The 26,964-nt window shown below is 56.0% G+C and overlaps 3 protein-coding genes across 8 annotated transcripts; 2 read left to right on the plus strand and 1 right to left on the minus strand.

The window, feature by feature from the left end:
• Nucleotides 1-108: 108 nt before the first annotated feature.
• ZNF524 (zinc finger protein 524) lies at nucleotides 109-25,403 on the minus strand. Of its 4 annotated transcripts, XM_070044300.1 has the most exons (6): nucleotides 25,326-25,403; nucleotides 23,589-23,683; nucleotides 12,989-13,085; nucleotides 6,004-6,072; nucleotides 4,486-4,592; nucleotides 109-1,164 (listed from the first exon to the last, which is right to left on the minus strand). In XM_070044300.1, exon 6 carries the CDS (start codon nucleotides 1,123-1,125, stop codon nucleotides 340-342), a length of 786 nt encoding a protein of 261 aa, XP_069900401.1. In that variant the 5' UTR covers nucleotides 1,126-1,164; nucleotides 4,486-4,592; nucleotides 6,004-6,072; nucleotides 12,989-13,085; nucleotides 23,589-23,683; nucleotides 25,326-25,403; the 3' UTR covers nucleotides 109-339. The 4 variants fall into 4 exon arrangements, with proteins under 4 accessions (XP_069900401.1, XP_030707069.1, XP_060145374.1 ...); XM_030851209.3 differs by lacking the exons at nucleotides 4,486-4,592; nucleotides 6,004-6,072; nucleotides 12,989-13,085; nucleotides 23,589-23,683; nucleotides 25,326-25,403 and adding an exon at nucleotides 3,446-3,546; XM_060289391.2 differs by lacking the exons at nucleotides 4,486-4,592; nucleotides 6,004-6,072; nucleotides 12,989-13,085; nucleotides 23,589-23,683; nucleotides 25,326-25,403 and adding an exon at nucleotides 3,099-3,381.
• On the plus strand, nucleotides 2,572-8,667 carry FIZ1 (FLT3 interacting zinc finger 1). 3 transcript variants are annotated; one of them, XM_030851198.2, is made up of 4 exons: nucleotides 2,572-2,635; nucleotides 3,227-3,659; nucleotides 5,175-5,514; nucleotides 6,476-8,667. In XM_030851198.2, the coding sequence occupies exons 2-4, from the start codon at nucleotides 3,310-3,312 to the stop codon at nucleotides 7,673-7,675; spliced, it is 1,890 nt and encodes a 629-aa protein (XP_030707058.1). In that variant the 5' UTR covers nucleotides 2,572-2,635; nucleotides 3,227-3,309; the 3' UTR covers nucleotides 7,676-8,667. The 3 variants fall into 3 exon arrangements, with proteins under 3 accessions (XP_030707058.1, XP_030707059.1, XP_060145373.1); XM_030851199.2 differs by lacking the exons at nucleotides 2,572-2,635; nucleotides 3,227-3,659 and adding an exon at nucleotides 3,900-4,573; XM_060289390.2 differs by lacking the exons at nucleotides 2,572-2,635; nucleotides 3,227-3,659 and adding an exon at nucleotides 3,901-4,675.
• On the plus strand, nucleotides 16,081-19,651 carry ZNF579 (zinc finger protein 579). Its single transcript, XM_030851174.2, has 2 exons — nucleotides 16,081-16,230; nucleotides 17,210-19,651. The coding sequence occupies exon 2, from the start codon at nucleotides 17,212-17,214 to the stop codon at nucleotides 18,901-18,903; it is 1,692 nt and encodes a 563-aa protein (XP_030707034.1). The 5' UTR covers nucleotides 16,081-16,230; nucleotides 17,210-17,211; the 3' UTR covers nucleotides 18,904-19,651.
• Nucleotides 25,404-26,964: the final 1,561 nt, after the last annotated feature.

The raw sequence follows: 26,964 nt of genomic DNA on the forward strand, positions 1-26,964 counted from the left end.
CCAAGCTAACGAGGCACATGACAAGGGGGTGGTGTAGCGGGGAAGAACATTTGAAGGGAGGAGAAGAGGGGCGCCAGCCCTGGGATCATCACGGAACACACACAGGAAGCCAGTAGGCAGATATTTATTTCCACAGCCCCTGCCTCCACAGGCCTGTCAGTCCGAGGGAGGGTGGCAGAAGGCTGCAGGACCCGGAAGTGGACGTCCTCACCCTCGACCTTCTCCCACAACAGGAAGACTACCAGACAAGAATGTGTCCCAGTTTCCCTGCCCAGGTTCAGTGCCAGCTGAGCGCCCAGCTCTAAACCTGGCCTGGGGAGCAGTGGCCGGGGGTGGGGGTCAAGCCAGCTCTTTCCCCTCCAGCTCCTCCTCATCGGCCCCTGCCGTGGCCGGGATACCCTCGTCGTCCCACGGTGGTTCAGGTCCTGGGTCCCGAGGACCCAGGGGTGCCTCCATGGCCTCGGGGTGCTTGCGCCTGGCATGGCGCCGGAGCGTGTTGGCCTCGGTGAAGCGTAGCCGGCAGACAGGGCACTGGTAGGGGCGCTCCCCGGAGTGGACGCGGTGGTGGTGGGCCAGCTCGCCCGCCTCTCGGAAGCGGCGGGGGCAGAGCGGGCAGCGGAAGGGCCGAAGGCCGGCATGGATGTTGCAGTGCCGCCGCAGGTGGCTGGACCGCTTGAAGGTCTTGCCGCAATCCTTGCACTCGTGCGGCTTCAGCTCTGAGTGTGAGATACTGTGGCGCTCCAGGTCGGAGAGGTAGGGGAAGGCCCGAAGGCACACCGGGCAGAAGTGCGGGGCCTTCTTAGGGCCAGAGCTCTCAGGCCCGCCTGCTACTGACCCTTCAGAGACTGTGTAGGGCACACCCTGATCATCGATCAACAGGAGGTCACTGCCACCGCCGCTGCCCACCGGGGCTGTCACCCCCTGTGCCAGTGGGGGCTCCTGCCCCGACTTGGGGGGGCGGCCCCGCTTGCGAGGAAGGGAGGCCTTAAGAGTCCGATTCGAGGAGGTGCCCCCCCCAGGACGTCGGCCTCGGCGGCCCCGGGGAACAGAAGGAGGTAAGGCCAGAGGTTTCTCTTCTTCCCCGGGCAAAGGCGAAGGCCACGGGTCTGGGCTGGGCGTGTCCATTGAGCAGTGGGGGGCTTGGGTCTGGGCACTGGAGCCGGGCTAAGAGGAGAGAAGGGGTAGCCGTCAGTGCAGGAGGGTATGGAGCACCCTTGTCCCCCAAATCCTCGCCATCCCTGGGTCCGAGTCTGTCGACCTGGGCGCGGCCAACATTCACTTGGACGCACAAACCACACTAGTGGGTAAAATAGTAAGATAATCCTGTACCAGTTGGTAAACAGGCACTGCCCTGAGCCCCACAGGTGTCTCCCAGACCTCCCTAACCCCTCCTAGACATTCAGGGTCAACTTGAGCCAAAATACAGAAAAATCTTCCAAGGAGGATAGAGTCCAACTGAGGGTGCAGGCGAGTATTTCGATCCTCAAAACAGAGAACCCATCAAACAGAAGAGCTACAGAGGCCTCAGAAATGTTTTTGTCCCTCCTTCTGACAGAAGTGACAGAGGGAGAGAAGGGGGGTCAGCACTGGAAGAAGAAAGGGATTGGTCCCAGGTGATGTTTGCTCCTAAGTTGTGGATGTGGACATATATCAGAGCTGTTAAAGGGTGTGGGCTCTGGAGCCAGAGGTTCTGGGTTCGATTCCTGAGTCTGTTACTTACTCTCTGTGTAGTGCCCTTGGGCAAGGTGCTCACCTCTCTGAGCGTCAGCTAAGCCTTTTGCAAAACAGGATGAATACTTCCACCTACTCGCACATAAAGTGCTCAGTACACGGAAGTACTTAGGAGATACTAGCTCTTATTATCACGGTGAGCAGCTAAGCCTCACACCAACTCTCTGAATAAGGGTATATCACGCCCATTTTGCAAATGGGGAAACCAAGGCACAGGAAAGTGAAATCAGTTGCCCCAGCTCCCTCTGGCGGTACGTGGCAGGGCCAAGACTTAATCTCATGGACCCCAACGGCCCAGGGAGTGGGAAGTAATGGACCCAAGGGACATCACAGGTCCCTTAGTCCTGCGCTTGAATCCAGCTCTACCGTTCATTAACAAGTGGCTTTGCCTATCTGAGCCAGTTTCCACCTCTGTAAAATGGATACAGCAGGGTTGTTGGTCGGCATATATATAGTAAGCACCAAATGAACTACCATCACCAACACCACCATGGGACTGGGGAGTAATAAAGTGGAGGGGGAGGAGAGCACAGGTGCAGTTAGGATTAGGGGTTACAGGTGCCACTGCACCCCACTGGAACAAGCACACAGATTAAGGTCCAGAGAACGGCAGCCACTTTTCCACGATCACACGGCTCGCTCGGTTGGGGTTGCCTGGACTAGAACACGGGTCTCTGGAACGGTGCCCCTGACCCCCGCCCTCCTCCACCCCGGTGCAGGCGCGCGCCCGTGAGCACCGACCGCGCGGGGCGGGCCCTGCGGGGGCGGCGGCCAATGAACGGCGCCGGGCCGCGGACGGCGAGGGCCGCCAGGAAGGGGGTCTGCGCGCGCGCGCCCAGGCGGGCCGGCTCCGCGGGGCGCGAGGTCGGCGCGCGCGCTTCAGCGAGCGCAAGAGCAGAAGCAGGTGGGGGGCGCGCTCCAGGAGCGCGCGGCCCCGGGCCTCCCCTCCCTCCGCTCCTCTCCCCCCACCCGGGCCCCCCGCCTCTCGGGTACCTCATTTGCATGTCGCCTGGACTCGCGAGTGTGCGCGCGCGGGGGCGCGGGGCCGGCGCGTGGGAAAGGGCGGGGGCGAGGGGGCCCTGCCCCTCGGCGGCGCGCGCGCGCGGGACTGCCCCGCCCCTCGGAGCGGATGCCGGTCGGCCCCTCCCTCCCCTCCCCCTCCCCGTCGGGCCCGCGCCCGCGGGGAACAAAGGGGACCCGCTGGGTCCTAAGAGCCGGTCATATCCCCGTCGGCAAGCCGCGCCTGCGCACCCGTCGCCCTCGCTAGCCCCGAACGGGAAATTACCCCACCAACACATCCCAAACACATAGAAATGTCTTTCCTCCCACAAAGCACCCAGCCGGGTGACCCAATCAAAGAAAGGTACCGAAAGGATAAAGAGCGGGAAAATGGCCCCTCATTCCCGTAATTAACATGGCGCCTGATTAGCTTCAAAGCCCACGGGAAGCCTAAGCACAAGATGGAGCCTGCTCTATCCTCCTATCTGTATCGCAGATCAGCGAACTTCGATTTCTCTCTTCTCCTGATGCAACTCTACATCCTACCCAGGAGGAGCCTGAGGCTGCGAAAAGGGAATCATGTCAGCCCTCATCTATGTTAACACCCGCCAGCGTCGATACCGCAAGGAGGAGGCCGCGCGCGCTGAGCTTTTTGCCCTTAGTCTGTATGGCGCCGGGGGCCACCCTAAACCCCGCCCCTTCTCCATGCCCTCACCCAAGATGGCGCCACCCTGGCTTCTCGAACCTCCAGTAGCTGGGAAAGGGACGGGAAAGAGAGAGAAGGGAGGGCGGCGGGGAGGAGGGAAGCCAAGAAGGCGGGAGAAAGGGGGAGTGCGGGGGAGAAGGGAGCCGAGGCGGAAGTCGAGGGGCCCCCCGGGTGGAAGTGACGCTACCCCCGCTGCCCAAAATGTCGGCGCCCAGAGGGAGGTGTAAGTAATTAAAGAGGAAAGCCGACTGACTTTCCCGGCCTCCCGGGGCCGCCTCAGGGCTCCAGAACCCCCGCTCCGTACGAGCAAGGTGGACTCGCCCGACTGCGGGTCTAGCCTGACCTGCCCCCGCCCCGGGCGCCCGGGGCCGCACCTTTTAGGGACAGGGGGGAGGGGTACAAAAGGCCGACTCTAGGGGCCTGGGTCCTCGAGCTGACTGGGGAGGGGGGCTCAGTCCCGCGGGCGACTGGGTGGGGAGGAGGCGGGGCTTAGTGGTGGCTGGGGCGGAGCAATGGATGGGCGTGGTTTAGAGTGGAAATGGGCGGGACTGTGGGTAGAAAGTGGGAGGAGCTTAGGCAAAGGGGTGAGGTTTGACAAAGGGGCGTGGCTCAGTGAGAATGGTAGGAGGGCCCTAGGTTGAAGGGTCCTAATTGGGGCTGAGGGGGGTAAAGGGGTTCAGTGTGGAGGTGGGAGGAGCTTAGAGTAGAAGGGGTGGAGTTTGTCTAGGGATGTGGCTTTCAGGAAGTGGTGGACATAGTGAGGGGGTGGGGTTTAAGCGTGTAATTTGGGGCGTCGTAGTGGAAATAGCAAGTCTTTATATTGCAGGTGAAATGACTTAGGATGAGGAGGGTGTCAGCGAGGAAGGGCTGAGATGGCAAGAGAGGTAGAGTGGCAGGTGGTCTTGGAAAGGAAGGGGTTTACTTAAAGGCTGAGTTTAAAGGAAAACTTGAGTGGGGTTTAGGAGGCGGATCTTAGTGAGGAAGAGATGAGGGACTTCAAGAGGAAACTCGGAGGAGCTTTGCAGATAGTGGTAATCAAAACAGCTTACCTGTTGAGTCTTTGCTGTGCACAGGCGTCAGTAAGCACGCCGCACGCATGGCCACAAGTTTGCTTAGTCCTCACCACCACTCCATGAGGTAGGTCCTCCCATTATTCCTATTTTGCAGATGGAAAGAGAATCAGTTGGCTTTATCCAAGGTTCCAGGACTAGGCCTGGTCTCCCTGGAAGGTTGACTCAGGTGCGCTTAGCCCCAAATTTTCATACTGTCACTGGCTAAGATTGTCGTCAATCTTCATCTGAAGATGACTTTCATCTTCAAAAAAGAGTGGGAGTGGCTTTCAGAGGGGAAGGGGCTTGTCAAGGAATATAAGAGGCTTCAGGAACAACATGGAGACTTTGGAAGGGGTAGGCGGGACCTGAACACGAGTGGGCAGGGTTTAACCACACTCGGCGGGGCTTAGAGCGGGGCGGGAGTTCATTCACAAAGAAGGGGAGAGCTTAAAAGCATCCAGTGGCTTAGAAGTGACTTGGAAGTGATTAGGAAGCTAGATGAGTGGTGGAAGGGGTTGTAGGAGAGTGGGAGGGGCTTAAAGAGCAGTAGGTGTGGCTTGGGTAGATGGGCGTGGCTTATAAGGTAGTAGGCCGGGCCTCACAGGTCTGTGAGTCCAAGGAGCCTGATAGGGGGAGGCTGATGGGGACGTGGCCCCCTCACCCCACTCCATGTCTCCCCGCTCCAGAGAGAGCCCCCACCCGCCACTGCCCTCGCACCACGCCACCATGGATGACGCCCCGCTGCCAGCGCCCCCGGTCCCTGCCCCGGCTCCGCCCGCTGTTGCCCCCCGCGTCCCGTTTCACTGCAGTGAGTGTGGCAAGAGCTTCCGCTACCGCTCGGACCTGCGGCGCCACTTCGCTCGGCACACTGCGCTCAAACCTCACGCGTGTCCGCGCTGCGGCAAAGGCTTCAAGCACAGCTTCAACCTGGCCAACCACCTGCGCTCGCACACCGGCGAGCGGCCCTACCGCTGCTCCGCCTGCCCCAAGGGGTTCCGAGACTCCACCGGCCTGCTGCACCACCAGGTGAGTCCTGCAGGCCGGCCCCAAGCTGGCCTCCCTGGGCTGGACTCGCCCTTGGAGCCCCGGGGACCCACTATGGGAAACAGACAGCTGGCCCCCCTGGGCTGGACTCGCCCTTGGAGCCCCGGGGACCCACTATGGGCAACAGACAGCTGGCCCCTAAGAAAATTTCTATCTCCCTCCCTCCCTCCTTCCCTCTTCATCGAAGCACCCTGACCAGTCAAAGCATGAGTTGTTTCTATTTCAGGCTCCACCCAACCCAACATAGTAAATTTGCCCCACCTCTATGCACCTCCCCTCTCCCATGCCCCTTCTCATATGCCAGCGTCTGCAACTTTGTGCTCATCATTCCGTTACCATTTTTAAACATAGACTTACCACGTATGTACTTAATTCCTTTACTCAGCAATTACCTATTGAATGTTTTCCCTGCTCCCAACACCTGGGATACCAAGGTGAAATCAATAAAGTCCACGCCTTCGGAGAACTTACATTCCATTGCGAGTGGTCCATAGCCAGGTAGACAATCAGCAAGAAAGCAGATACACAGGCAAGGATGATCTGGGAAAGGAGAAGCGTTGGGAAGGAAGTTAAAACAACGGCAATAATAACCATCTGATATGTAGGAGTAAAGAGGGGAGAGCTATGGGCTACCACACGGTGGGGGAGGGGGAGGTCAGGGCAAGGTGATATTTGAGCTGAGGCCTGAAGGAAGAGCAGGAATCCACCATGGAACAGCATTCCAGGCAAAGGGAACAACAAGTGCAAGGATCCTGAGGCTGGAGGGGCCAAAAGCATGCTAACGTGGCCGGAAGCAGAGAACAAGAATGAGAGGGTTGAAGCTAGATCTTGGCCCTGTGGACCTGGCAGGGAGCTTCCTCCGCATCTCTCTGGGAGGCCAAGAATCTGCCCCGCGGGCTAGACCCTCAGCCCTGACGCTGGGCTCTTCCTCCTGCCCTCCCAGGTCGTCCACACTGGCGAGAAGCCCTACTGCTGCCTAGTCTGCGAGCTCCGCTTCTCCTCGCGCTCCAGCCTGGGCCGCCACCTCAAGCGCCAGCACCGTGGGGTGCTCCCGTCCCCCCTGCAGCCCGGCCCAGGCCTGCCCGCCCTGAGCGCTCCCTGCTCGGTCTGCTGCAACGTGGGGCCCTGCTCGGTGTGCGGGGGCGCGGGGGCTGGCGGCGGAGAGGGCCCAGAGGGGGCAGGCGCGGGCCCGGGGAGCTGGGGGCTGGCGGAGGCGGCGGCCGCGGCGGCGGCCTCACTGCCCCCGTTCGCGTGCGGTGCTTGCGCGCGGCGCTTCGACCAGGGCCGCGAGCTGGCAGCCCACTGGGCTGCGCACACCGACGTGAAGCCCTTCAAGTGTCCGCGCTGTGAGCGCGACTTCAACGCCCCCGCGCTGCTGGAGAGGCACAAGCTGACCCACGACCTGCAGGGACCGGGCGCGCCCCCCGCGCAGGCCTGGGTCTCCGGGGCTGGCGCCGTGCCCGAGACGGCCAGCGAGGGCGACGCTGCGGAGGCGGGCGAGGCTCAGCCGGCCTGGGACGGCAGGCTGCTCCTGGGCCGCGCCGGGGGCGGCGTGCCCGAGCTGGGGGGCCTGCTCCCCGAGAGCGGCGGGGAGGCCCCTGCGCCCGCGGCCGCGGCCGAGCCGTCGGAAGACACCCTCTACCAGTGCGACTGCGGGACCTTCTTCGCGTCGGCGGCGGCGCTGGCCAGCCACCTGGAGGCGCACTCGCGCCCCGCGACCTACGGCTGCGGCCACTGCGGGGCCCTCTACGCGGCCCTGGCGGCCCTGGAGGAGCACCGGCGCGCCAGCCACGGCGAGGGCGGCGGTGCGGAGGAGGCGGCGGCGCCCGCCCCGGAGAGGGAGCCCGCGTCTGGGGAGCCTGCGTCCGGCTCGGGCCGCGGCAAGAAGATCTTCGGCTGCTCCGAGTGCGAGAAGCTGTTCCGCTCGCCGCGGGACCTGGAGCGGCACGTGCTGGTGCACACGGGCGAGAAGCCGTTCCCGTGCCTGGAGTGCGGCAAGTTCTTCCGCCACGAGTGCTACCTCAAGCGCCACCGGCTGCTGCACGGCACCGAGCGGCCCTTCCCCTGCCACATCTGCGGCAAGGGCTTCATCACGCTCAGCAACCTCTCCAGGCACCTGAAGCTGCACCGGGGCATGGACTGACGTGGCCAGGCCGTGCGCCCCTCCGCTAGACCACCCCTCCCGAGGGCTGGACTCAGGGCCCGGGCCAAGGGACCTAGGGACCACGAGGGAGGCCCCGGCCCTCCAGACCCAGACACGGGCCCCTGAGCTGGGGGGCAGCGAATAAACGGAGAGATTCCTCAGCTCCAGGCCCCTGGAATGCGTGCTGAGCACCCCCAAATCAACAGGCTCCTAAGCTGCGGGAGAAATGGGTCTCCACAAGTACTTCTCATCTTGCGGGCCCAAATAATAAAAGATGGGCACCCCTCCCCCAAGGGAAGACTGGCCCTCTCCCTAAGAGCCATCATTCCGACGACCTTGATCCGGAGAATGGGGGGGGAGCCATGTCCCCGATGTCCCTGGATCCCCTCCCAATGCTACCCACCAGAGTCACTGGTGCCCCCAGATAAAGGATATAGCCGGAATCTGCCTCTCCCCCCCCCGACTTTATTCCCTATGCGGAAAGAGGACCAGGGTAGTTGCCCCCTGCCCTCAACCCCTTCCCCAATTAGGTCTCCCTCCCCTACTAAGGAATGGATCGACCCTAATGATCTCCCCCACCCCAAAAAACTAGAATAGCCTGGTTCAAAATCCCTGCGCCCAGTAGGATGGACTGATCCAGATACACATACCCCCACGCCCTGTCCGCTGGAATGGGCTGCTCCAGGTTGCCACCTGCGCCCCACCCTCCTTAGAATGCATACGGCAGGCACTCCTCCCCTTCCTCTAGCGTGTGGGCAGGTCCACGTCATTCCGCATTATGTGAACTCATGAGTGGGAGGTGGGGGACACTGGGGTATCCCTCCCACTCTGCTGTAGCACCTGTCGGTCTTTCCATGTCTGTCAGTTTGTCTCTGTGTTCTTCCCAACCCCCAGGGGAAGGGGGATTTGGCTAGGGGGTTTCCCCCTGTGAGCCTCGACCTTGCCCCCATCCCACTCCCCAGTGTCTCCTGGACCCCAATAAACCTCGTCCTGTCAGCCACCGCCGTCTCATTTTCTGATCCTTGGCTTTAGGTAGGTGGGGATTCCTCCCCCTCTGATTCAGGACAGGCCTCCTAAATAGAGGCAGATCTTTCCTTCCACCTGAGAAACTTCGAGTCCTTTAGACAGTGCGTGACCCTTTTAATATCAGAGATGGTTTAGATCTCATCTAAGTGAAACCCTGCATCTTAACTACAAAATCCACCTCCAACGGACGGATATGCCCCCTAGAAACCTTCAATCCCATAGGACACGCCCCCTGAAAACCAAACTCTACAGACGTCCTACCCCTAGGAAGAGGCCCCGCCCCTTAGACTCTGTCTCCCAGGCAACCAAATTTGTACCTTAGCCGCTAGATCCTTCCCCTAGATTAGGATCCGCCCATCTAAGGATGGGCGGGCCCCTCAGATTGTCTCCTACGGGCTAGATTACATTCCGGTACCGAGTGCCAGGTGCTGTCACCCCCTCTGGGGATCCAACAGTGAACAAAATAACTCTTTAAGAAAACGAGTGGGGCTTCCCTGGTGGCACAGTGGTTGAAAGTCTGCCTGCCAATGCAGGGGACACGGGTTTGTGCCCCGGTCCGGGAAGATCCCACATGCCGCGGAGCGGCTGGGCCCGTGAGCCATGGCCGCTGAGCCTGTGCGTCCAGAGCCTGTGCTCCACAATGGGAGAGGCCACAACAGTGAGAGGGCCGCGTACCACAAAAAAAAAAAAAATAAATAAAAGAAAACGAGTGGCTGGGCTGTGCCACCTTAGGTGGGGTGGTCCAGCAGGGAGGAGGTTGGGGGGGTGTGCTTCTCTGCAGAGGTCGCATTTGATTTGAGACCAGAAGGTCGAGGAGGGGCCGGCCAGGTGGACACCTAGATGAGCCCAGGAGGGGAGGGAGGGGTGAGATGAGGTGGAGAGGTAAGCAGGGGTCAGGGTACACAGACCCAGGTGGGCCAAGATGGGCATTTTACTGTGCTTTGTGGGCAATGGCAAGCAAGACTGTAAGTGTGAAGGGATGTGACCACTCTTTTACTTTCCAAGGGTTCCTCTGTCTGCTGAGTGGAAAAGGGACTGCAGGGGGCAGAGTGAATGCAGCAGAGGCTACTGCAGTCCACCAGGAGAGGGGTGTGGGGACCTGGAGCAGAGGGATGGACAGAACTAGGTGAGCCCAAGATGAATTCTGGAGGTGGAATGTGAGAGCGTGTGTTGTGTGTGCGCCTGCGTAATGGAAAGGGAGGAATGGGGGCGGGGCAGGGAACTGGTTGCGAGGTGCTGCTTTGTATTAAGACCAGAAAACGAAGAGAGAACAAGTTCGGGTGGAGGCTAGAGGGGTCAGGAGTTCCATCTTGAGCTTCTTAAATTTGAGACGCTTGGGAGATTGGCATGCTCTAATAAGGCTGAAGATGTCCATATGACAAAGATAGGCACGAATCCTAGAGAAACTCATGTTCACCTGCACCAGGAGACTCATATAAGAACATTCACAGCAGCAAAATGTACAGCCCTGAACTCAGAACAACTCAAATGTCCATTGGTTTGGGCTGAATGTTTGTGTCACCCCAAATTCATATGTCGAAATCCTAATGCCGGGACTTCCCTGGTGGCGCAGTGGTTAAGACTCCGCCTGCCAATGCAGGGGACATGGGTTCGAGCCCTAGTCCGGGAAGATCCCACATGCCGCGGAGCAATTAAGCCCGTGCGCCACAACTACTGAGCCTGTGCTCTAGAGCCTGTACGCCGCAACTACTGAGCCCGCATGCTGCAACTACTGAAGCCCGTGCACCTAGAGCTCATGCTCCGCGACAAGAGAAGCCACAGCAATGAGAAGCCTGTGCACCGCAACAAAGAGTAGCCCCCGCTCGCCGCAACTGGAGAAAGCCCGCGCGTAGCAACCAAGACCCAACGCAGCCCATAAATAAATAAATAAATAAAAGAAATCCTAAGGCCCAATGTGATGGTACTTGGAGGTGGAGCCTTTGGAAGGTGCTTAAGTCAAGAGAGTGGAGCCCTCATGAATGGGATTAGTGCCTTTATAGAAGAGGCATCAGAGAGACCCCTAGCCCCTTCCACCAGGTAAGGGCACAGCAAGAAGGAACGCCTGTGAACAAGGAAGAGGACTCTCCAGAAGGTGACCGTGCTGGCACCTTGATCTTGGACTTCCCAGCTTCCAGAAGTGTGAGCAATAAATTTCTATTGCTTATAAGCCACCTGGTCTGTGGTATTTTGTTATAGTAGCCCCAACAGATTAAGACATTCATCAACAATACAGTGGATAAATAAATGATGGTATATTATGCCATAGAATACTATGCAGCAAGAGAACGAATGAGTACAGATGCACAAAATTACATGAATGAAAGTTACAAAGAAGCTGGATGCAAGAAACCAGGTACATAGAGTACCATTCCATTTCTATAACATTTAAGCAAGCAAAACTAAACTGTAATATTGTTTAGGATGCCTTGTGGATGTGAGCCATCTAGAAGAGCAAGGAAAACTTTTTTTTTTTCCATAAAACTCAGAACAGTGGAGTTGGATGGGTTAAATTCAGGATGGGACATGGTGGAACCTTCTATGGGCTGTGGGGTGGCTGCCAACATTCCGTTTCTTAATCTGGTGATTATTTTATAATTATTTGTTAAATTGTGCGTTTTTATCGTGCCCCTTTCATCTATACGTCTTATATTTCACAAGGAAAAACATTTAAAGGAGGGAGATAAGTTTGGAGGCAAACAAGTAAGAGTTTGGCATTCAAGGAAGACATTTTTGCCTGGAGATCCACAATTGCCCATTTGAAAAGGCTCCAGGTCGGCCCCTGGGAACGCTCACCTTGGAGACATTCCTCTCCACTCTTCCACCAGTACACAGGAAGGGGGATCAGACTCACCCCTTTGGGGGGGGGAAATACTTCGCGTTGGAAAAACAAGACCCGCCTCCTTAGATATAGGTGCCGCCCCCAGGGACAAGACCTGCCCACTTGGAGACTGGCTCGGCCTCCAGAGCTGAGGGCCTGGAAAAGTGCCAGGGTTGTCATGGAGATGGCCGCCAGGCAGTGGGGTGATGAATAGGGACCTCCTGCCTACCTCACCTCCACTCCAATCCTTTCTCTTCTGAGAGGGTAGCAATAGGGATTCGTCCCCTTTCCCGAGTGTCTCAGTGCCAGGTGGTGGGCTGGACCTCGTCCCCAACTCGTGGCCGCATCTTATCAATGTGCTAATTGAGGCTCGAAGGCAGAGGGGGAGGATTTTACCCTGGGGGTGAGCTCAACCGGTCCAGAGCATCAGTTACTAGCCAGACGCTGGCGACTCCGACGCCTCTGTGGGCAGAGCTGACTCTCACATGCGGACAGGTGGAGCCAGCCACCCGCACCGCCCGCTCACATCTGATGTGATGCGCTTCGCATCTCCCCACCACGTCGGTCTTCTCCCCTTCCAGGGCGCCCCCCACTCCAAAACCTGAGGCCCTCACTCCTCCTCACCCTTCGTCCCACTTTATTCACCCACAAATACTGCTTGATATGCGAGGCTTGCTGAGGGTAGAGCAGTTACACAGGCGAAGCCTGGCATATAAACTCCCTGGGAATTTATATTCCATGTGGAAGGGGAAACAGGCAAAATAGGAAAAGTAGCCTAATGTTTGCAGTAAGTACAAAGTTGAAAATTAGGGCAGAGCAAGGACTAGAGGGTGTCAGGAAGGCTATTTTATTTTTATTTATTTATTTATTGGCCGTACTGCGCAGTTTGTGGGATCTTAGTTCCGCCACCAGGGATGGAACCCATGGCCCCTGCAGTGGGAGCGCGGAGTCCTAACCACTGGACCGCCAGGGAATTCCCAGGAGGGTTGTTTTAGGTAACGTGAACGGGACAGGTGTCTCTGGGGAGATCTGTAAGAAATGAGGGAAGTACGGGAAAAATTATGGAAAGCTAGGAGAAGGACATTCCAGGCAGTGAACTGCACGTGCAAAGGCCCTGAGTCCGAAAGAGCAGAGAGGGCAGTGTGGATGGAGCAGAGTGAAGCAGAGGGAGAAAGACAGGAATCCGTGAAGGGAGCTTCCAGGATTCAGACGGTAGGGCGTGGGGTGCAGATGAGGAAGGTGGGGAGGAAGAGGTGAGAGCCACGGGACGGTGTTCAGCACAGGAGCGAAGTGATGTGATTTCTAGGTGCCGGAGACTGCACGCGAGGGAGGCGGGGGGCCGAGGCAGGGAAGCCAATGAGGAGGTGGAGGCGGTGGGAATGGCATCCAGGAGGGCAGCCCTGAGCCAATCAGCGCCAGGTCCCGCCCCCTGCCCGAGGCCGGCCCCGCCCAGGCCCCCCATCTCTCACCTGGACCCGGGCACCGCCTCCTTCCTGCTCCCCGCCTCGGTCTCCCCTGCATCCGGCCGGGCCTCCTCGCGGGTCCCACAGGAATTTCTCTAAAACACTAATCGGATCATGTGACTCTCCAGCTTAAAACCTTTTCAATGGCTTCTCAGTACACTCGGAATGCGTCCAGCATTCAGCCTGGACTAGGACGCCGGACATAGTTGCTCGTGCAGCTCCGGCCTCTCTCCACCACACTGGCCGCCTTTGATGCCCCAATCCAAGGCCCCAAATCTCCCCCAGGACATGATCCCCACCTCTGCCCACGCCTACACACACGTATAACACGCTGATCTCTCTGAAATTTCTTTCCCCTCAACCTCATTGCTGAATTCGTTTCTTTCATTTAGGAAAAAATATATATTAAGTCTTCAAAATATAGATAATAAAATAATAACACACTCACACACCCTAGGTATATACGCAAAAGAACTGAAAACAGCCATTAAAAGAAAAACTTATACATAACAAATGTTCATAACAGTACTGCTCACAATAGCCAAAAGGTAGATACAACCCAAGGTCCATGAACAAATGAATGGATAAACAAAATACAGTATACCCATACAGTGGAATATTATTCAGCCATAAAAAGGAATGAAGTGCTGCCACACGCTACAATGTGGATGAACCTTGAAAACATTATGCTAAGTGAAAGAAGCCAGTCATAAAAGACCTCATACTAGATGACTTAACTGATATGAAATATCCACAGAAGACAAACCCAAAGAGACAGAAAGACGATTATTTGTTGCCAGGAGATGGGGGGAGAAGGGAATGGGGAATGACAGATTAATGGATCCGGGTTTCTGTTTGGGGTGATGAAAAAGTTCTGGAACTAGATACTGGAACTAGTGAATTTTTCTTTGTTTTTGTTTGTTTGTTTGTTTTTGTTTGCTTTTGGCCGCCCTGTATGGCAGGAGGGATCTTAGTTCCCCTATCAGGGATCCAACCCGTGCCCCCTGCAGTGGAAACGCAGAGTCCTAACCACTGCACAGCCAGGGAATTCCCCTCGAGAATGTACTTAATGACACTGAGTTGTACACTTCAAAATGGTTAAAATGGTAAATTTTATGTTACATGTATTTCAACAAATAAAAAGTATACACACACACACCCATATATTGACTACCAGTTTTTTTTTTTCTTTAATTGGGCCTCTCACTGTTGTTGTGGCCTCTCCCGTTGCGGAGCACAGGCTCCAGACGCGCAGGCTCAGCGGCCATGGCTCACGGGCCCAGCCGCTCCGCGGCATGTGGGATCCTCCCGGACCGGGGCACGAACCTGCATCCCCTGCATCGGCAGGCGGACTCTCAACCACTGCGCCACCAGGGAAGCCCCTGACTACCAGTTTTATTAAAACATAAGAGGTACACCTGACTCCATAGACCTCCCCCCCCTCCAAGATGATTGCCTCTCCCTTCTCAAAGGTAACCCCTATCCCAAATTTGGTGCTTATTGTTTCCATGGATGTGTTTAGACTTCTGCTCTATATGTATATGTCCTTAAAAATGTAGTATTATTGACCAGATGTTTTGAAAAATCATGCTCCTCACCATCATTTCTCCCATCTCTTTGTGAAATGCAAAGACTTAGACTCACTACTTTGAAACCTCTCAGTACCTCACTTTACTGCTCTGTGAAATGGGAGAATGTTGCGCACTTCTTAACGTAAGGAGGAACAAATGGGCTTGTATTTGTAAAGCACTTACAAGAGTAAGCTATCATTTATTTTCATTGTATTTATTTTTATTATCCCCCATCATTTGTTTCTTTTTCCTTTACTTTGTTAAGTATGAAACACATTCACGTGGTTTCAAATTCCAAAAGTACAAAAGGGCAGAGCGTAGTAAGTTTCAGTCCTGGGAGTTAGAATGTTGCCAGTTTCTTCTCTCTCCTTCCAGTTCTCCCAGACACAACCCGCTGATAAGTGCAGACAGAACAGGCTGCAGGCTGTGCTCCACCTTCCGTGTTTTCTCCGTTATCATTTGGAGCCTTTCCATGTTTTTACACAGTGAGGTTAACCTCTTCATTCTTTTTTTTATGGACACATAGCGTTCTGCTGGGTAGCTCAATCACGATTTATCACTCAAATCCCTGACCGATGGGCAGGTAGCTCATTTCCTGTCTTTCGAAGTCATGCACAATACTGCAACGATTAACCTGGTACAGACACCGTTTGTGGCATGTTTCTGAGTAGAACTATCAGAAGAATAGTGTCTGTGTCGGTATATTTCTCTCCCATTTCCATTTGCCTCCCGCTTCCCATTCCTAACCCTCGGCTTTCATCCTGCAGGTTTCAGCGGAAACATCGTTGCCTCCAGGAAGCCTTCAGGGATCACTCTCACTCAGTGTTGTCTCTGCTCCCTGTAATCCCACTGCATCCTGCTTCTGGCTTTGGAGCACACTCTCCAGAAGGGCCATTGGATCTGTGTTTGTCTGCCTCCTCTGCCAGTCCCTGAGCTCCCTATGGACAGGGTCCAGCGGCCTCTGTCTTTGCCACTGCAGCTCCAGCACCAAGGACAGAGCTAGAACATAGTAGGTGCTCAGTTAATATTGGTGGCTTAGGATCGAGTGAATATATGCTGCAAAATGAGTAACTGGTCTCTTAGGGTCAAGTGGATATACGCGGGGTTTATCACAGAGGAGGAGACTGAGGCTCAGAGAAGGGAAAGTCGCTTGCTCAGGCACCCACGTGAAGGCTGCTGTCAGGTTTTAGTCCAGATTGCCGGTACTTTCCCTGAAGCCTCTGTCACTGCCTCATTCATCTCCTTTCCCGGCCACCCCTCTCGCCCAACACAGTGCCTGGCACAGACAGGACCTGATAAATGTGTATTTGTTGAAGGAATGAATGAATATGTGTGTCTGTTGGGGAGGGGAAGAAGGGGGGCCGGACCCAGCCCCCTCCTCCCTCGGGAGCCCAGAGGACGGGGCCCCAGCCCCCTCCCCTTACAGAACCCAGGAGTCCAAGCCGCGCCCCCCTCTCCGCCCCCTGGCTCTCCTCCTCCACCATCTTCCGGCTTCCCAGCCAGTCTTTCCTCTCTCAGGCTCGGACGAAAAGCCGGGTTTCCGGGGGGAAGGCTTAGGCGGTGACACCGAGCCCAGCCTCCTCCAGCCCCCACCACGCTCGGGGCCCTCCCTCCCTGCCACCACCATCCGCGCTCGGCCGGCCGCGGGGAAGGAAGAAAGGAGCAAAGGAGGCGGAGGTAAGAGCCGGGCGCCCAGTCATCGGGGCGAGCCCCAGGCCCCGGGCTCAGAAATCTGCAAGGCCTCGGCCCGCGGCCCCAGTTCTGCAGATCATGCCTGCGGGGAACCAAAGGCTGGGCCCAGCGGGGAGACCGCGGCCCCCCCTTGGAGACCTAGGGCTCCCGACCCCCAGCAGCCTTCCTCGGGGGCGTGTGGGGGGTCCAGGGCCCTGGCCCTCAGCCTCCTCCTCGCTGGAGATTTCGAGCAGCTGGGCCCCCAGCCCCCTCCTCCCCCTTGTCTTGGGGGCTCAGGCCCCTCCCCCCAGCCCTGTCCACCACTGGGACCCAGGAATCCATACCCACCACGTACAGAAGTCTAGAGGCTGGACCCCGGTCATCTCCCAACCCCCCCCACACCCCCAACCTCAGCGCCCGGGATCTCGCCCCCTCCCTCCCTAGCCCCCTCCCTGCCCAAGAGTCTGAGCCCTCCTACTCCCGGCCTCTCCCAGACTCTGGCGACTGGGCACCCACACTCCATTTCCGGGGCCTCCCGATTTTGAATCCCACCCCCTCCACTCTGGCACCAAGGGCTGTTTCCCAGCCCCTCCCCATACGTTCCAGTGGGGCCCCTGGAGGAAAAGCAGTTCACTGACTTTGTCTGCCTCTGTCTCTTCTACTGTCTCTGTCTTGTTCTCCCTCCCTCCACCCTGCCATGGTTCCTCTGATCTCTGTGTTTGCACCATCTCTGCCTAAATTTCTTTGTTTTCTCTTCATCTCTGTCTCTGCTGGGTGTCCCCATCTCTCTCTCCTGCTTTCTGCCTCTCACCATCCTTTCTGTTTCTCCTGGTCTCTACCTCTCATCTCGGCCTTTTTCGTCTGTCTCGCCTTCCCTTGCCCGGCTAAATATCTGACCCTCTCTGTGTCTCCTTGTCTCTCTCCTTGTCCCTCTCTGCACCCCCCTGCCTCCCCAAATCTCCACCTCTTCCCTATCTCTTTACAGGCATGGATCCGCAGCCTCCTCCACCAGCCCAGGGCAGCCCACCTCACCGTGGCCGGGGCCGGGGTCGTGGCCGAGGCCGTGGTAGAGGCCGAGGCCGTGGCAGGGGGGGCGCTGGAGCTCCTCGGGCGCCCCTGCCCTGCCCCACCTGTGGCCGCCTCTTCCGCTTCCCCTACTACCTCTCCCGGCACCGGCTGAGCCACTCGGGCCTGCGGCCCCATGCCTGCCCCCTATGCCCCAAGGCCTTCCGCCGGCCTGCCCACCTCTCGCGCCACCTGCGTGGCCACGGGCCGCAGCCCCCGCTGCGCTGCGCCGCCTGCCCCCGCACCTTCCCTGAGCCTGCCCAGCTCAGGCGCCACCTGGCCCAGGAGCACGCGGGCGGCGGGGTCGAGCTGGCCATCGAGAGGGCAGCCAAGGAGGCGGCCGGGTCCGGCTGGAGCCCGCAGGACAAGGGCGCCGAGCAGCCCACCTCTGTAGCAGCGGGCGCCGCGGAGGAGGAGGCGGAGGCGGCGGCGCGGCCCGAGACGTGGTCCGCGGGGGAGCCGGCCACGCTGGCGGCCGCCACGAGCGCGGAGCCCCGCGAGTCGGAGGAGGAGGAGGCCGAGGCCGGGGCGGCGGAGCTGAGGGCCGAGCTGGCGCTGGCGGCCGGACGGCAGGAGGAGAAGCAGGTCCTGCTCCAGGCCGACTGGACGCTGCTGTGCCTCCGCTGCCGTGAAGCTTTCGCCACCAAGGGCGAGCTCAAAGCGCACCCATGCCTGCGCCCCGAGGGCGAACAGGAGGGCGAAGGGGGGCCCCCGCCCCGTCCCAAGCGCCACCAGTGCTCCATCTGCCTCAAGGCCTTCGCCAGGCCCTGGTCGCTGTCCCGCCACCGGCTGGTCCACTCCACCGACCGCCCCTTCGTGTGCACGGACTGTGGCCTGGCCTTCCGCCTCGCCTCCTACCTCCGCCAGCACCGTCGCGTCCACGGCGCGCTCAGCCTCCTGGCCCCGCTGCCCGCGGCGGGCAAGAAGGACGACAAGGTGTCGGGCGGACGGACCTCAGGGAAGGGGCCCGAGGGGGGCGAAGGGGCAGAGTGTGGGGGCGCCTCGGAGGGTGGAGAAGGCGGGCAGAACGGAGGGGATGCCGCCCCGGCCCGGCCCCCCGCCGGGGAGCCCCGATTCTGGTGCCCCGAGTGCGGCAAAGGTTTCCGGCGCCGTGCGCACTTGCGGCAGCACGGGGTAACCCACTCTGGGGCGCGGCCCTTCCAGTGCGTGCGCTGCCAGCGGGAGTTCAAGCGGCTGGCCGACCTGGCCCGCCACGCGCAGGTCCACGCGGGCGGTCCGGCCCCGCACCCGTGCCCGCACTGCTCGCGGCGCTTCTCGCGCGCCTATAGCCTCCTGCGCCACCAACGCTGCCACCGCGCTGAGCTGGAGAGGGCCGCCGCCGCGCAGCAGGCGCTCCAGGCCCAGGCCCCGCCGTCGCCCCCGCCGCCCCCGCCGCCCCCCGCTGGCCAGGAGGAGGAAGGGCTTCCGCTGCCCATCGCACACATCAAGGAGGAGCCGCCCTCCCCGGGGACCCCACCTCGGCCGCCGCCGGCACCCCCCGTCTTCCTCAGCGCCTCCTGTTTTGACAGCCAAGACCACTCAGCCTTCGAGATGGAGGAAGAAGAGATTGACAGCAAGGCCCACCTGCGCGGATTGGGGGGCCTGGCCTCCTGACCCGCACACCCATCCTCAGCCCCTCCGTTTGGCCTCCCGGTTTGCAATATGAAGGAGGGAAGTTGAAGGAGAGGAACCTCCTCTGTGTACCCACCCCTCCCCTTCTAGCCCTCGACACTAAGGAGGGAGGAGGCTGGGCCGCCCCTCCCTCCCCATCGCCCACCCCCAGACCCCCCTGATGCTGGTTAGAAACTGCTCACCCCACTTCTGAAGGCAGGACGCTGATTCAGGAGGTGGGGGACACTGGCCAGAGGGATGGACACTGAGGCGGGGGCCCCCGGCCTGGCTGTCCCCCGTTACACACACTGGACACCATCACCTCTTTGGAACTGCCAGACCCTATGGGGGGTCCCCAGTGAGCAAAGGTCTGTCCCTGTCCCTTTGTCTGTCTGTGAATAAATGTGAGTTCGTGGAACTGGAGAGAGTGGGGCTGTCTGTGGGAGTGAGGGCTGGCTGAGGGCATCTGGGTGAGCAGGGATGTGTCCACCAGGCTCGGAGCTTGGGTTCAGAGCGGGAAGGATGCAGGATAAGCACGTCAGGGACCATGGGGCTCTCAGCCAAGCAGGCAACGCACAAGAAGCAGGAGTGGAAGAAGGCAAGCTGCCACCTGCCCTGGGCATCTTTAAGGATCCCTACGTGGAATCCATCATTTACCAGACCCCACAGAAACCCGCACTGGGAGGGGCTGGAATTGTAGCTCTGCACAGCCTGATACGGTTTAGCTGCTAGCCCCTGGCGGCTGTTCCCAGTGGAGAATAATATCAATACATTTACAATAAAATAATTAAAATGAAATAAGATTAAAAGTTCAGTTCTTCGGTCACACTGTTTCAAGTGCCCAGTATCCCCCTGTGGCTGGTGGCTACGCTGTTGGACAGCACAGATCTAGAACATTCCACATCACAAAAAGTTCCACTGGACCTTGCTGCCCTAGGTAATAAACCAATCTGCAACATAACATCAGGTATTGGTAAGGGCTTCCAAGAAAACTACAGGGCACTGTGAAAAGGGAACCCGTGGGGAGGGCGGGGCCTCTGGGGAGATGACATCTGACCTTTGACCTTCAAAGAACCAGGTGGAGGGGCGGGAAGAGCAGGGGCAAAGGCCGTGTGTGAGGTGGTTGGGTGCTACATGTTTGAGAAACCGCAAGGAATTGGTGGTGGGTTGGGGAGCGTCGTTTTCTACATATCCTCCGGGGGGGGGGGGGGGGGTGTGTGTGTGTGTGTGTGTGTGTGTGTGTGTGTGTGTGTGTGTGTGTGTGTGTGTGTGTGTGTGTGTGTGTGTGTGTGTGTGTGTGTGTGTGTGTGTGTGTGTGTGTGTGTGTGTGTGTGTGTGTGTGTGTGTGTGTGTGTGTGTGTGTGTTTAACCCATTTGTTTAGGTCCTAGTAGTGGGGGGGGGGAAGGATGTCTCCAAGCCAATCCTCCTTAAACTTCTCTTTCCTCCCGTTGACATCCTGCCTTCCCCAGCTCTCCCTTGCTCTATGCAGATAATGACACTACCTACTTAGGTATCCTGACACCTGTAAGGCAAGTTGTCTTGGAGGCTCAGGAGGGAAGCTTGCTTCCCTGGTGTGATGAAACACAGGCAGAGGGGGGAGGGCGGGCGGGAAGCTGGAAAGAGGGCCGCTGAGAGTCAGGGAGGGGAGATGATGACCACCCAGAGCTTTGCAGAATTCCCTCTGTCCAAGAGGTAACGAGACACATCTTAGCCGAGCCCTTGGAACGGTGCCTGGCACGTAGGAAGCACTCAACACGTGCTAGCCTGTTTGATCAGCCCTGTGTTCACTACCACCCAGTGCTGGATGCTGGGGGCAAAGACCAGCTGAGCACCTGCCCTCACGGAGCTTACAGACCAGTGGGGAAGACGGATAAGAATCAAATATTGGCACAAATAAATTAGGGTTTCCAAATGAGCCTATGCACTAGATCCTACAGGAATCTGTAACTTAACCTTGGGTGTTGGGGAGAAGGGGGGCTGGGCTATGCTTTCTTCACAGGCCAGCCACCTCCCCCCCTCCCAGGAACCTTCAGTGGCTCCCTATTACCACATCCCAATGTGGGCCAGAAAACTTTTCAGCACAATCTCATGGACAGAACTCATTGAGGGAGACGTTTATACAGCCCCATTTATAGAAGGGGCAAACTGAGGATTAAAGCTAAGAAGGCACTTGTCCTACTTCTGTGATCACTAATATGAATTGCGTCCTTCGTATTAAAGGGTTACTTTGGGGAATTCCCTGGCGATCCAGTGGTTAGGACTCCGCACTCTCACTGCCGAGGTCCCAGGTTTGATCTCTGATCTCTGGTCGGGGAACTAAGATCCCACAAGCCGGGCAGCGCAGCCAAAAAAAAAAAAGGTTACTTTGTGGAAAGAGCTGAAGACAATGGTTGGCACCTGGGAGGAAGTCTTTGCTGTTGTTGCTTTGTTATTATTATTCTCCCAGGTTGCTATAAATATGATCTCAGGGAATCCTAGTTCTTGATGGCAAACATCCTCACCATTTTCCAGAGGTGGAAACAGCGCTCAGAGCGGAAGTCTCTTGTCCAAAATCCCATAGCTAGGAACTGGTGGACACAGGATTTGAACCTAGGCTGGACCAGCTCCATGCCCTGAACCCAACATCAGGCCCATGTGACCTTCACAATCAGCTCCCAGCCACACAACCCACCTTTCCAGCTCCCCCCGCACACGCACACACATCCTGGTCTCCAAGCCCCAAGGCAACCCCTGCCACTATAGATTTGCCCACCACCTTCCCCCACCCCATACGCCCCCTCAACCTCGACATGCCACATCCGAAGAGAAACACTCCTAGAACAAAATACAGAACTTATGGCAAGAAAAGGGCCTTAGAGATGGAGCCCAGTTCTCCCATTTTGCAGATAAGAAAACTGAGGCCCACGTCTGTGGGACAGGCACAGGAAATGGTAAAATAACCAAGTAGTTTGTATTATTATGAAGCAACAGTAGTGGTGTTCATGAATCTAACCCTACTGCTTGTCTTTCCCTGTGGTGAGCATCTTACACGGACGATCTCAACACACTTGTTAATAATAATACAAAATGCATTTCTTGAGTATTTACCCTACATCTCTTTCTGAGGGGATTTACGTGGATTAGCTCACTTAATCTTCGCCTCATTAGATAGATACTATTATGAGCTCTGTTTTTTTCTTCTTAAGCAGCTTTGTTGAGGTATCATTTACATGCCACAGAATTCACTCATTTTAAGTGTACCATTCAAAGATTTTTAGTAAATTCACAGGATTGTGCAGCTATCAGCACAATCCAATTTTAGAACATTTCCATCACCCCAGGAAGATCTCTTGTGCTCATGAATCGTCACGTCCCGTTTCCACCTGCAGTTCCAGGCAGCCGCTAAAGTACTTTCTGGAGATTTGCCTTTCTGGACATTTCATAGACATGGATCACACAATATGTGGCCTTTTGTTATCTGGCCTCTTTCACTTAACGTCTTCAAGGTCCATCCATGTTGTAAATTGTAACAGCACGTCATTACTTTTACGGCTGAATAATATTCCATTATATGGACAGACCGCATTTTTTTTTTTATCAGTTCATCGTTGATGGGGGTTTGGGCTGTATCTACTCTTTGGCTGTTATAAATAGTGCTGCTATGAACATGTGTGTACAAGTCTTCCCGTAGACGTATGCTTCTGTTTCTCTTGGGCAGATTCCCAGGAGCAGAATTGCCATAGTGTGTGGGAAGTTTACAATGAACTTTTTAAGAAACTGCCAGACTATTTTCCACTTGCCATCCCACCAGCATGAGGGCTTCCCAAGGGGGCTCCATTTTCCTGAGAAGGAAACTCAAATACAGAGATGTGAAATGACTTGCCCAAGGTCACACAGCTAGTAAGTAGCAGATCTGGATAAGATCCCGGGCATTGTGGTCCCAAAGCCTGTGCTCTTCTTTTTTTTTTTCATTTTCCAGTTCTTTTTTTATTGAGGTAAAACATAACATAAAATTTACCTTTTCTAACCATTTATGTGTATAGTTCAGTGGCATTAAGGACACTCCTATTGTCCTGTAACCATTACCATCCTCCATCTCCAGAACATTTTCATTGTCCCCAACTGAAACTCTGTCCCCATTAAACAATAATAACTCTCTGTTCCCCCTCCATCTGGCCCCTGGCAACCACCCTTCTACTTTCTGGCCCTATGAATATGACTACTCCAGGTATGCAAAGAAAAACTCTTCTGTTTTTCTTCTCTACTCTCCTACAACACTACTCATGGAATACTTCACCTCTGACACTTCCAGTCACCAAATGTGTGTGTGACATTTGGTCACACATCAAGCAATTCTGCAGCAAAGCTGGGTGTCTACAGTTCGGTTCAGTTCTGACACTGTCTACCTGCAGATGATGTCAGATCCCACAGATGAAGGGGTCAGTCCCGCAAGACGGCATCTTCCCTCCCCAATTTCAGACACAATCAAAGTCTGGGTTGTTACCCATGCCAAAGCCTGTGCTCTTAACCCCTTATACAAGGATTCACCCTAACCTTGTTCACTCATCATTCATTCATTCATTCATTCATCGAGCAACATGTGCTTACAGGTAGGAGACACATCAGTGGACAAGCAAACAAGGTTACATTCTGGTAGGGGATGCAGATAAACAAATATACTTAGGACATCAATTCAACAAATACTTACCGAACTCCCGCTCTGGGCTGGGCACCGTCCTAGGTGTTGATCGTCCACCGGCTAATGAAACAGACACAAATCCCTCCCCACGTGGGGCATCCATCCTGGTGGGCAGAGACAGACATGAAAACACAGTGAGCAAGTAAGTGATGAAGCATCTTGGGAGGCGACGATGCTATGGAGCAGGGTGATGCAGGACGAGGTGGGGGTCGGGTGGGAACTGCAGGCCTGTCCAAACAGGAGCCAAAGGGGGGAGCCTCGCAGGTAACTGGGGATGTGTCCCAAGGGAGGTGCACAGTGCATGCACAGGTCCTGAGGTGGGAATGCGACCAGCATGTTCAGGGGTCAGAGAGGCCAGCCTGAGTGGAGGGGGGGATGGGGGTCCAGATCCAGTAGCAACTCGAAAAGACTCTGGTTTCTTCTCCAAATGAAATGCAGACAGAGGGACTTCCCTGGCAGTCCAGTGGTTTAAAACTTTGCCTTCCAATGCAGGGGGTGCAAGTTCAATCCCTGGTTGGGGAGCTAAGATCCCACATGTCACATGGCCAAATAAAACAAAACATAAAACAGAAGCAATATTGTAACAGATTCAATAAAGACTTAAAAAATAAATTGTCCACACCAAAAAAATCTTAAAAAACAAAAACAAAAACAAAGAAATGCAGACAGAGCCCCAAAGGGATTCATCAAGAGGCTGGCATAATTTGACTTGCCTTTTCCCTTTTTTTTTTTTTTTAATATTTATTTATTTATTGGGTTGTGCCAGGTCTTAGCTGTGGCATGCAAACTCTTTTTTAATTTTTAAAAATTTTTATTTTTGGCTGTGTCGGGTCTCAGTTGCTGTGCGTGGGCTTTCTCTAGTTGCGTCGAGTGGGGGATACTCTTCGTTGCGGTGCGTGGGCTTCTCATTGCAGTGGCTTCTCTCGTTGCAGAGCACGGGCTCTAGGCGCGCGGGCTTCAGTAGTTGTGGCTCATGGGCTCTAAAGTGCAGGCTCAGTAGTCGTGGCGCACGGGCTTAGTTGCTCCACGGCATGTGGGATCTTCCTGGACCACGGATCTAACCCGTGTCCCCTGCATTGGCAGGCAGATTCTTAACCACTGTGCCACAAGGGAAGTACTCCATCTTTTTAAAAATAAATAAATTTTACTATCTAGAGCCGTTTTAGGTTAACAGAAAAACTGAGTGGAAATACAGATGGTCCCCATCCATCTATCCTTTAAAAATTCATTTCAAAGCAATTTGCAAACATTAGACCACATCACCCCTAAATACTTCAGCATGAATAACATAACAAGATATCAAATATTTATTGAACCTTCTTGTCCTTGATAAAATTTAAATCCCGTGAAATGCATGCCTGAGACCTAACCATCTGATGAATTCTGAGAGATACAGAACACCTGAGGAGCACAAATTCCTCTCCTGATTTAACAGATTCCCTCTGGCTTCTTTTTGGAGGACAGACTGGTGGAGAGTGGGAGCAGAGGTCCTCTTATGCCTGCCTGCCTTTCTCCTTCAACAACCTTTTTCTTTTAGAATCGTTTTTAGATTTACAGAGAAGTTGCTACGATGGTCAGAGCCGTCCTGTGTGCCCCTGACCCAGGTTCCCCCAATGTTATCATGTCCCTACCATCCCAAACCAAGAAACCAATACCGGCAGATGCAGCCCTTTCCTCAGATTTTACTCACTGTCCCTAATAGCTTTCTGTCCCAGGATCCCACCCAGGACACCACCGTGGCCTTACTTCCTGCCTCCTGACTCTCCACGGGTCTGTGTTCACCTTTCAGGCTTGTCTTGGTCTCTCATGATCCCGACCATTTTGAGGAATCCCTGGAAGAAAGGCCACGCCCACGTGCCCAGCGCTCCCGGGCTGCGCCTTACCCACGTGACTATCACTGAAGATGTTAACCGGCCTCACCTGGTGGTTTCCACGCTGTGCAGTGGCCCCTTCCCCGTTCCAGACTCTTACTCTTTGTAAGCAAGTCGCTGAGCTGCAGCCCACATGGAGGGGAGGGGAAGTATCCAGATACACTTTTGGCGAATTCTGTCCCTTCTCCTCACCCTGTTTATTTATCTATTCAATCATTTGTTTGTTTTCTGTGTGTGTTTTGTTTCGTTTTGGCCACGCCACGCATCTTGCGGGACCTTAGTTCCCCAACCAGGGATGGAACCTGTCTCCCCTGCAGGGGAAGCTCGGAGCCCTAACCCCTGGACCGCCAGGGCATTCCCAATCATTTATTTGTAACCGTATGGATTCACAGACGTTTCTTTTATACTTTGGGTGATAGTCAACTACAACATTCTCTCATATAGTTTATATTGTAGTCCAATGTCACAGTATGTATTTCCTTGAAGCCCACCTGTGTTCGGATGCCAGGTACCATCAAGAGCTAGTGAAGTAAGCACTGGGAGCTCAATATCTTGTAATAACCTATAAGGGGAAAGAACCTGAGAAGGAATAGATGTGTGTGTGTGTGTGTGTGTGTGTGTGTGTGTAACTGAAGCACTTTGCCGTACACCTGAAACTAACACAGCATTGTAAATCAACTCTACGTCAGTAAAAAAATAAAATCAAAACTAAAAAGAGAGAGAGAGAGAGAAGCAGCGCTGAGCAACAAGCGGGAGTTTCTGGCCGGCGTGTGACGGGAGATGTGACTTCAGCCGGGTGACCGAGGAGGGCTTTTGAGGAGGGTTTGAAGACTCGGTCCGGAGGAGCTAGGGACCTGAGCACGTGAGGGGCTCTGAGGCTCCAAGGGGACGGCCACCTGCCCGTGGACATCCAGCCACGCAGAGCCACACCCACCTTTCCCAGGCACCAGCCCCACAGCGGTTTCTACCCCCTGTTCCCGGCCCCCTGGGCGGGCAGTTTGGAATTCAGCCTCCGAGGCCAAGTCCCCACCCTCCGCAGCCCCTTATCTCGCCACGCCCGGCACTGTGCCTGGCACCGACCCGCGCTCCATAAATATTTGCTGCCACTCACCCGGCTGCGCAAGCCCCAGCTGCCCTCCTTTGCCCTCCTCCCGAACCAGCTCCTTCGTCTCAAGGAGGGAGGGGGGTGTTGGTGGACCCCGATGTGGAATCAGGGACGTGACCCACCCAAGGTCACCGGGAGAGGGAGGGCCAGAGAGCGAGCGAGCTGGGCGGCCTCCAGACTTCTAATAATGGGATAAGTTAGCTACTATTTATTACCTCGCCCATTCGCTGGTGTCAGGCACTTCACACGCATTTTCTGGTTTCATCTCCCCAACGACTCTGCTGGTTCCTAGCGCAGATCAGCTATCTCACCTCGTGGCCTGGGACGGGCGAGCCTCTTTGCCTGGGATGACCCCCTCACCCCTCCTCCAGGGGGCCCACCCTACATCCCATGTTTCTCTAGCGATCCC

This window comes from Globicephala melas, chromosome 19 (assembly GCF_963455315.2).
Source record: "Globicephala melas chromosome 19, mGloMel1.2, whole genome shotgun sequence".
Classification (NCBI taxonomy): domain Eukaryota; kingdom Metazoa; phylum Chordata; class Mammalia; order Artiodactyla; family Delphinidae; genus Globicephala; species Globicephala melas.